This window comes from Panthera pardus, unplaced genomic scaffold (genome assembly GCF_024362965.1).
Source record: "Panthera pardus isolate Hobbes unplaced genomic scaffold, ASM2436296v1 HiC_scaffold_15, whole genome shotgun sequence".
NCBI classification, from domain to species: Eukaryota; Metazoa; Chordata; class Mammalia; order Carnivora; family Felidae; genus Panthera; species Panthera pardus.
The window spans coordinates 28717973-28728260 of NW_026526710.1; the positions used below are offsets into that span (position 1 = coordinate 28717973).

General features: G+C 42.2%; 1 protein-coding gene across 2 annotated transcripts in view; it reads right to left on the minus strand.

Annotated features, from left to right (window-relative positions):
• Positions 1-9829, minus strand: part of NAPG (NSF attachment protein gamma) — a 28899-nt gene extending 19070 nt beyond the window's left edge. Inside the window, exons 1-2 of one of the 2 annotated variants that reach the window (XM_019418492.2) lie at positions 9687-9829; positions 360-427 (exon numbers count right to left, since the gene is read on the minus strand). In XM_019418492.2, the coding sequence (XP_019274037.1) occupies positions 360-427; positions 9687-9742 (124 nt within the window). In that variant the 5' untranslated portion in view covers positions 9743-9829. The remainder of the gene's footprint in view (positions 1-359; positions 428-9686) is intronic. The other variant, XM_019418491.2, reaches the window with a different exon arrangement.
• Between the last annotated feature and the right edge of the window lie 459 nt (positions 9830-10288).

Here is a 10288-nt window from a genome sequence, read left to right on the forward strand (position 1 = left end):
GGAAGCACAAGAGAGAGATACAGAAAAACTCCTGGAAGTAGCAAACAACTGACTGAAATTCAAGCATGTAAGAACAATGCAAAAACCCTGCAGCTATGTGCCACCAACCCTACCCATCTCTGCCGTCAGGACAGACAGCTGCAGGGAACTGGACCTCTCACTCAGTCCTCAACACATCCGAAAATAACAAGTGAGAACAAAGCAACGGTTTGGGCAGGTTTATTATTTTTTTTTTGTTTTTTAGTTTTTTTAACTATTAAAATCTTACAGAGAGCATCGAGTGTTAAGTACTTTGCCGAGAAGTTACCAGCCTATGTTAAGATTACATGTTGGAGTTACAAGGCTACGGTCACACATACCTGCTTTTCCATATTCAGAAGCGGCACTGTCATAATCTGGCTTCCATTTTAAAAAACCAGTTTTCAGGCTAAAATGAAATGAAGACACAAGTTACCAACTACATGTGTAAGTCAGAACCCTGCTTTAATAACTTTATAGGTGATTTTAAAAAACCAACAACAGGGTGCCTGGGTGGCTCAATCGGTTAAGTGTCCAACTTGATCAGGTCATGATCTCACAGTTCGTGGGTTCGAGCCCCATGTCAGGCCTGTGCTGACAGCTCAGAGCCTGGAGCATGCTTTGGATTCTGTCTCCCTCTCTCTCTGGCCCTCCTCTGCTCATGCTCTCTCCCTCTCTCAAAAATAAACAAACATTAAAAAAAAACAAACAAACCGGCATTTATCTTCTTACCCAGCTGCCTTCTTGGGCTGCTCCAAGGAACAAATCCAAACACACCTGGTGGAGGGTCCAAATTATTACTACCAGTAGGGTAATAAGATAACCAAGGACACGAAAATAGAGATCAAGTAACAATCTCCAGAAAAACACCTCCTGAAGGGCCAGGCTCTGCACAGTGTACGACCCTCCTTTAACATAGCAGTGCTCACAGTGCAGAGCACACAACAAGCTTTTAAAACACATAAGGGACAGAAAACTAGCCAAAATGGCGAAACAGAAGAATTCTCCTCAAAAGAAATTCCAGGAAATAGCGACAGCTAACGAATTGATCAAAACTGATTTAAGCAATATAACAGAACAAGAATTTAGAGTAATAGTCATAAAATTAATCCCTGGGCTTGAAAAAAGCATAGACGACAGCAGAGAATCTATTGCTACAGAGATCGAGGGACTAAAAACTAATCATGATGAATTAAAAAATGCAATAAATGAAGTGCAAAATAAAATGGAGGCGGCCACAGTGCGGACTAAAGAGGCAGAGGAGAGAATAGGTGAATTAGAAGATAAAATTATGGAAAAAGAGGAAGCTTAGAAAAGAAGAAATATAAAAAAATCCAGGAGTACGAGGGGGAGAATTAGAGAACTAAGTGATGCAATCAAACGGAACAATATCCATATCACAGGAATTCCAGAAGAGAGAGAGAAAGGGGCTGAAGGTGTACTAGAACAAATCATAGCTGAGAACTGCCCTGATCTGGGGAAGGAAACAGGCACTGAAACCCAAGAGGCACAGAGAACTCCCTTCAGACATAACCTGAATCGATCTTCTGCAGGACATATCATAGTGAAACTGGCAAAATACAAGGATAAAGAGAGAATTCTGAAAGCAGCTAGGGATAAATGGGCCTTAACATACAAAGATAGACACGTAAGAGTAGTAACAGACCTATCTACTGAAACCTGGCAGGCCAGAAAGGAATGGCAGGAAATTTTCAATGTGATGAACAGAAAAAACATGCAGCCAAGAATCCTTTACCCAGCAAGTCTGTCATTCAGAATAGAAGGAGAGATAAAGGTTTTCCCAAACATACAAAAACTGAAGGAATTCATCACCACTAAACCAGCCCTACAAAAGATCCTAAAGGGGACTCTGTGAGTAAAAGGTTGCAAGGACCACAAAGTACCAGACACCAGTACAAGCATGAAACTTACAGATATCACAATGACTCTAAACCCATATCTTTCAATAATAATATTGAATGTAATGGACCAAATGCTCCAACCAAAAGACACAGGGTATCAGAATGGGTAAAAAAAACAAGACCCATCTATTTGCTGTTTACAAGAGACTCATTTTAGACCTGAGGACACCTTCAGATTGAAAGTGGGGGGATGGAGAACTATCTATCATGCTACTGGAAGTCAAAAGAAAGCTGGAATAGTCATACTTGTATCAGACAAACTAGACTTTAAATGAAAGGCTGTAACAAGAGATGAAGAAGGGCGTTATATAATAATTACAGGGTCTATCCATCAGGAAGAGCTAACAATCATAAATGTCTATGCACCGAATTCAGAAGCCCCCAAATATATAAAACAATTAATCACAAACATAAGCAACCTTATTGATAAGAATGTGGTTAATTGCAAGAGACTTTAATACTCCACTTACAACAATGGATAGAACATCTAGACAGAGAATAAATAAAGAAACAAGGGCCCTGAATGATATATTGGATCAGATGAACTTGACAGATATATTTAGAACTCTGCATCCCAAAGCAACAGAATACACTTTCTTCTTGAGTGCACATGGAACATTCTCCAAGACAGATCACATACTGTGTCATAAAACAGCCCTTCATAAGTATAAAAGAATTGAGATCATACCATGCATACTTTCAGACCACAATGCTATGAAACTTGAAATCCACCAAAGGAAAAAGTCTGGAAAACCTCCAAAAGCATGGAGGTTAAAGAACATCCTACTAAAGAATGAATGGGTCAACCAGGCAATTAGAGAAGAAATTAAAAAATATATGGAAACAAATGAAAATTAAAATACATCAATCCAAACACTTTGGGATGCAGCGAAGTCAGTCCTGAGAGGAAAATACATTGCAATCCAGGCCTATCTCAAGAAACAAGAAAAATCCCAAATACAAAATCTAACAGCACACCTAAAGGAAATAGAAGCAGAACAGCAAAGACAGCCTAACTCCAGCAGAAGAAGAGAAATCATAAAGATCAGAGCAGAAATAAACAATATAGAATCTAAAAAAACAGTAGAGCAGATCAATGAAACCAAGAGTTGGTTTTTTTGAAAAATAAACAAAATTGATAAACCTCTAGCCAGGCTACTTGAAAAGAAAAGAGAGAGGATACAAATACATAAAATCACGAATTAAAATGGAATTATTACAACCAATCCCTCAGAAATACAAGCAATTATCAGGGAATACTATGAAAAACTATATGCTAACAAACTGGGCAACCTGGAAGAAACAGACAAATTCCTAAACACCCACATACTTCCAAAACTCAAACAGGAAGAAATAGAAAATTTGAACAGACCCAAAACCAGTGAAGAAATTGAATCAGTTATCAAAAATCTCCCTTGGGGCACCTGGGTGGCTCAGTCAGTTGAGCGTCTGACTTTGGCTCAGGTCATGATCTCGCGGTCCATGAGTTAGAGAGCCCTGCGTCGGGCTCTGTGCTGACAGCTTGGAGCCTGCTTCCAATTCTGTGTCTCCCTCTCTCTCTCTGCCCCTCCCCCGCTCATGCTCTGTCTCTCTGTCTCTCTCTCTCTGTCAAAAATAAATAAACATTAAAAGAAAAAAAATCTCCCAACAAATAAGAATCCAGGACCAGATGGCTTCCCTGGGGAATTCTACCAGACATTTAAAGCAGAGGTAATACCTATCCTTCTCAAGCTGTTCCAAAAAATAGAAAGGGAAGGAAAACTTCCAGACTCATTCTATGAAGCCAGCATTATTTTGATTCCCAAACCAGACAGAGACCCAGCAAAAAAAGAGAACCACAGGCCAATATCCCTGATGAATATGGATGCAAAAATTCTCAACAAGATACTAGCAAATCGAATTCAACAGCATATAAAAAGAATTATTCACCACGATCAAGTGGGACTCACTCCTGGGCTGCAGGGCTGGTTCAACATTCGCAAATCAATGTTGATACATCACATTAATAAAAGAAAAGATAAGAACCATATGATCCTGTCAATTGATGCAGAAAAAGTATTTGACAAAATTCAGCATCCTTTCTTAATAAAAACCCTCCAGAAAGTCGGGATAGAAGGAACATACTTAAACATCATAAAAGTCATTTATGAAAAGCTAATATCATCCTCAATGGGGAAAAACTGAGAGCTTTCCCCCTGAGATCAGGAACACGACAGGGATGTCCACTCTCACCGCTGTTGTTTAACATAGTGTTGGAAGTTCTGGCATCAGCAATAAGATAACAAAAGGAAATCAAAGGCATCAAAATTGGCAAAGATGAAGTCAAGCTTTCCCTTTTTGCAGATGACATGATATTATACATGGAAAACCCGAGAGACTCCACCAAAAGTCTCCTAGAACTGACACATGAATTCAGCAGTCGCAGGATACAAAATTAACGTACAGAAATCAGTTGCATTCTCATACACTAATAATGAAGCAACAGAAAGACAAATAAAGGAACTGATCCCATTCACAATTGCACCAAGAAGCATAAAATACCTAGGAATAAACCTAACCAAAGATGTAAAAGATCTGTATGCTGAAAACTAAAGAAAGCTTATGAAGGAAACTGAAGAAGACACAAAGAAATGGAAAAACATTCCATGCTCATGGATTGGAAGAATAAATATTGTTAAAATGTCAACACTACCCAAAGCAATCTACACATTCAATGCAATCCCAATCAAAATTGCACCAGCATTCTTGAAGCTAGAACAAGCAATCTTAAAGTCTGTATGGAACCACAAAAGACCCTGAATAGCCAAAGTGATATTGAAGAAGACCAAAGCAGGAGGCATCACAATCCCAGACTTTAGCCTCTACTACAAAGCTGTCATCATCAAGACAGCATGGTATTGGCACAAAAACAGACACATAGACCAACGGAATAGAATACAGACTCCAGAACTGGACCCACAAAAGTATGGCCAACTAACCTTTGACAAAGCAGGAAAGAATATCCAATGGAAAAAAGGCAGTCTCTAACAAATGGTGCTGGAAGATCTGGACAGCAACATGCAGAAGAATGAAACTAGACCACTTTCTCACACCATTCACAAAAATAAACTCAAAATGGATGAAAGACCTGAATGTGAGACAGGAGAAACCATCAAAACGCTAGAGGAGAAAGCAGGAAAAAATCTCTCTGACCTCAGCCACAACAATTTCTTGACATTTCTCCAAAGGCAAGGGAATTAAAAGCAAAAATGAACTATTGGGACCTCATCAAGATAAAAAGCTTCTGCAGTGCAAAGGAAACAATCAACAAAACTAAAAGGCAACTGACGGAATGGGAAAAGATATTTGCAAATGACATATCAGATAAAGGGCTAGTATCCAAAATCTATAAAGAGCTCACCAAACTCCACACCCAAAAAACATAATCCAGTGAAGAAATGGGTAGAAAACATGAATAGACACTTCTCTAAAGAAGACATCCAGATGGCCAGCAGGCACATGAAAAGATGCTCAATGTCACTCCTCATCAGGGAAATACAAATCAGAACCACACTCAGATATCACCTCACGCCAGTCAGAGTGGTCAAAATGAACAAATCAGGAGACTATAGATGCTGGAGAGGATGTGGAGAAATGGGAACCCTCCTGCACTGTTGGTGGGAATGCAAATTGGTGCAGCCACTCTGGAAAACAGTGTGGAGGTTCCTCAAAAAATTAAAAAGAGACCTACCCTATGACCCGGCAATAGCACTGCTAGGAATTTACCCAAGGGATACAGGAGTGCTGATGCATCAGGGCACTTGTACCCCAATGTTTACAGCAGCACTTTCAACAATAGCCAAATTATGGAAAGAGCCTAAATGTCCAACACCTGATGAATGGATAAAGAAATTGAGGTATATATACACAATGGAATACTACGTGGCAATGAGAAAGAATGAAATCTGGCCTTTTGTAGCAACGTGGATGGTACTGGAGAGTGTGATGCTAAGCGAAATAAGTCATACAGAGAAAGACAGATACCATATGTGTTCACTCATATGTGGATCCTGAGAAACTCGACAGAAGACCAGCAGGGAGGAGAAGGGGGGAAAAAAAAAGTTACAGAGAGGGAAGGAGGCAAACCATAAGAGACTCTTAAATACTGAGAATAAAGTGAGGGTTGATGGGGGGGTAGGGTGGAGGGGAAAGTGGGTGATGGGCATTGAGGAGGGCACCTGTTGGGATGAGCACTAGGTGTTGTATGGAAACCAATCTGACAATGAATTTCATATTAAAAACAAAACAAAACACCAACAACAACATGGGGAAGCCACCAGGTACAAAGTCCCCATCTTGCCCACCTCTACCCGAATTTATTCACAATGAACTACAACCTCGCCATTTTCCCTTTCACTATCATAGATGTGGATTTCCTTCTTTTGAAATGTTGGTATAACATCCACATACAGCAGAAATTCTCAGTGTGGGGTCCCCAGATCAGCACTGCCAGAAAGCATGCTAGAAATACTAACTCATCCTGCCCCACACCTACAGAACCAGAAACCCCAGGCTGGCAGCAGCAATCACAGTATAACAAACCGTGAGGTGCATTAACGCTTGAGACCCTCTGCAGCACAGCATCAAGTAAGCAGTTGGATTCATGAGGCTGAAGCTCAGGAGGGGCTAGAGGTATTAACCAAGGAGCCACTGGCTTATGTCACACCAGGGGCCTAGGTAAGATCCCCTAGGGATATCTTAGAGAATGAGCAGAAAGACTACAGAATGCAAACATTCAGAGGAACAACACAGGGAGTCAGCAACACGGGTTGAGAACTCACACCAGTGAACAGGGAGGATAACAAGAAAGATGAGGATGTTATGAAAACAACAGAAGCTATTCGAGGATGACCACTGGTTCTTTAGATACCAAAGCAAAGGACCATCAATTTTGAGTCCTTACCTTACTTGCCCTTTCTTCAATATTTTATTCCTTTTTTATTTTAAAATAAGCTCAGACTTACACTTTGCAGTAACTTTAAAGTAACACTTTAAAGTCACTAAAGTAAAGTGACTGTCAAACTTGGGTGTGCATAAGAACTGCTAAATAAATGTCATTTTAGTTTCTAAATTTCAATTCAATAAGGAAAGTCTACTTACACAGAACACTGTAAGGTGCTTCAAAGGAGCACCTTAACTGAAAGACGGGGGAATCCCCAAGAGCCCTCAGAAATACATGTTTATTTTGTCAGCCCTAACTTTTAAGCAATATTTTTTGCCAAATAAGCGTGTTTAACATTTGTGTTTGCGTATTTAGTGCTATAAGATCCAAATGTGTGAGCAATTTTTTAAGCTCACCAAGAATATTATTGCTCAGAAAAATAAAATGTTTAAATTGCAGTCTAATCCACAACACTAGAGAAGTACTCTATTAAGGCAAAATTCTAATCCTTCACCCTACCCTAAAGGGTTCGTTATATTCTGTATACTCACGTAATTTCTTAAATCCCGACCCAAACACAATATGAATGTATTGTCTCATGTGCTACACATGGAAAGAACTAGAGATTTAAAAATACAGCAAATCATCCCCAGTCAACTAAATACCTCTAATAAGAAAGAGAGAAGGCACAATGGTTAATTTAATGGCTCTACCTATTAGTGTTTTTGATATTTTGGTCCAAAGAGTCAATAAAGAAAGGTGCCTGGGTGGCCCAGTCAGTTAAGCATCTGATTCTTGACCTTGGCTCAGGTGATGATTTCTTGGTCCCTGAGACTGAGCCCTCATTGGGCTCCATGCTGTGACTGCAGAATCCTTTCAGGATTCTCTCTCTCTCTCTCTCTCTCTCTCTCTCTCTCAATAAATAAATAAATTAATTTAAAAAAATCGTTTTAATTTAAAATTTTTTTTTAATTAAAAAAAAGAGAAGAGTCAATAGCTGAAGATCTCTCTTCCACTTCATCTCTCCAAACTCTCTGACACCTTGACTCTTGTCAAGCTTTTCACTCCAGTCAAGTCATTAAAGATTGCCAATTCTGTCTAACAGATGTTGCCCAATCCTGCCCCCTGCACAGTTACTTTAGTTTGGACCCTGGTCAAGTCTACTAACCTGTCATGGGAAAGTCACCTTTCCTGCCTGCTCTCTTCTTCCATTTCCCCCACCCCGAGGATAGTAACTTTTCCTTACTTTGTATATCCACTGAAACCACTGCATACCTCTATTCTAGCATTTAATATCTGACTTATATGCCCACCTGTGAAGTCTAGGCTCCTGAGCAAAGGACCACTTTTCATTATCTCAATAACCCCAGTGGCTGGGACAGATACACAGGACAACTTTGCAGATGTTTGCTTACTGAATAGGCCAAAGTTCTCACTTTTCTCTCTCCCTGCCCATTCTCCATGTTGCTGCCACACCTCTTTTGCCAAAAATAAACCTAAACACGTCCCACTCCTTATATGATCCCTAGAAGAGCTAAGGTTCAGGACCATCAGAGGGGCAGCCCCTACAAAGTCCGACCCCAAATTCTCTGCTCTAGCTCATCCCCTGGCACTACAACTACTCTACATTAACTATTCTCCCAGCATATTTTCAGGGCTGTGCTCAGACTACATCCTGTGCATAAATTCTGTCTCACAGGATTTTCCCTCCGTCTAAAAACTTATTTTCTGGGCCCTGCTCAGAAATCACCTCTGGGAAATCTTCCTAAATTTCCCCAGGCAGAATAAACTTCTCTCCCTGTGCTACCAAAGCAAAGTTAACACAGCTTTATTCTGGTCCTTAGTACACACGCTTTTCTAATGATACTTTTGTTTGCTCTCAGTAGAAAGCAAGATTGTTGTGGTCATTTCCAGTACCTTACACACTGCCTGGAAGCAGTGATATGGTACAACAGAAAGATCTTGAATTTTCCCACTGTTCAAAAACTGGCGCTGCCACCTTTCAACCGTACAGCTTCGGGCAAGTCATCATAAAGCTTCTCCAAGCCTCGCCTCTTCTTCTGTAAAATGAGATTCTGCACGTCCAAAGTTGTAAAGATCTCAGATCAGGTATGTGAAGCATCTGCCACACGGCACCATGTAGACTTTTTCATGTTCTAGAACTGCTAGACAAAAATTCGTTGCAGTAATGACACGGAGGAGGAGGAGAGTGTTCAAGGACTGGACGAATCAGTTCAGTTCCGCAACTGTCTGTTGGGTGCCTACTTAGTACCATCTCAGAAGCTGGGCGAACACATAAAATGACTAAGGAAGCTCAACCCCCAAAAACCGTATATTGGGACACAAGAGACAACTGCGGAGTTTTCAGGGTACATCTGTAGCTCCTTTCTCAACTCTACTTTAGAGTGCTGGTTTTCAAGAAGGCGATTTTATCTCCCAGGGGGTCAGTTTCGTCGGCTCGAACAGGGAGGAGAGGTGCTGCAGGCATCTAGTAGCTAGAGGCCACGGACGCTGCTAAACTACAGTGCACAAGACGGTCTCCTAAACCAATCATCCAGTCCAGAGAGCCCAGAACAGAAGCAGCTGCACAGCCTCCAGCCCACCGACCCCAAAAGACATAGGAGACGACTTCCGGCAAGGGGGACCAAGTCCGCTTCCGGAGGAGAAGCAGGCCCCGCCCAGGCCGCAGCCCCTCCGGGAGGCCGCTGCCTTCCCCGCTCGCTCCCCCGCGCCCTCCCTCCAACTCCCAGGTGCCAGGACCGGGCGGGGGTAGGGGCACCGACCCACGGCCGGGACAGCCGCCCACGTCAGTGTCTCTCACTCACTATTTCTCTGCTTTGGCGAGGTGCTCCAGCCCCTCATTTATCTTCTGAGCCGCCATCTCGAAGGTCCGGGCCCTGACGTGGAGGGCGAGAGCCCGGCTGAGGAGGCGTGGGAACGCCGAGGGGAAAGCCGGGACGACGCGGCAGCCCGGCTGCTACAGGGGCCTGTAGGGCTCAAACCTAATGCGGCGAAGCAGGGTGGGGGCGGGGCGTTTAGAGGCAGCGTAGGCACACAACGCGCAGGCGCAGAGTGCCAGGGTTCGCGTGAGCCTTGCGCTTCTAGCGCAGGCGCCGTGGGCACTGACGGTGGTTTCGTTCCGGCGTTCGTTCGATGATTATTTATTGAACATCTAATATGTGCCAGGCACTGTTCCAAGCACCAGGAACTCAGCAGGGGGTACAACAGACAAAAACCCCCGCCTTCGCGGAGCCTTGCTTTTCTCTTCATGTGAAAATACGTTGGTGCTATAATTTACTACATTTGTCCCATAGCTGAAAGAGTATTCATTCACTCATCCTGCCTTTTGAGCGCCAACTATACGTCAGTCAGTAAGCAAAACAGACTGTCCGTCCTGGTTACTGTCAAATAATCACCCAGCCGCTAC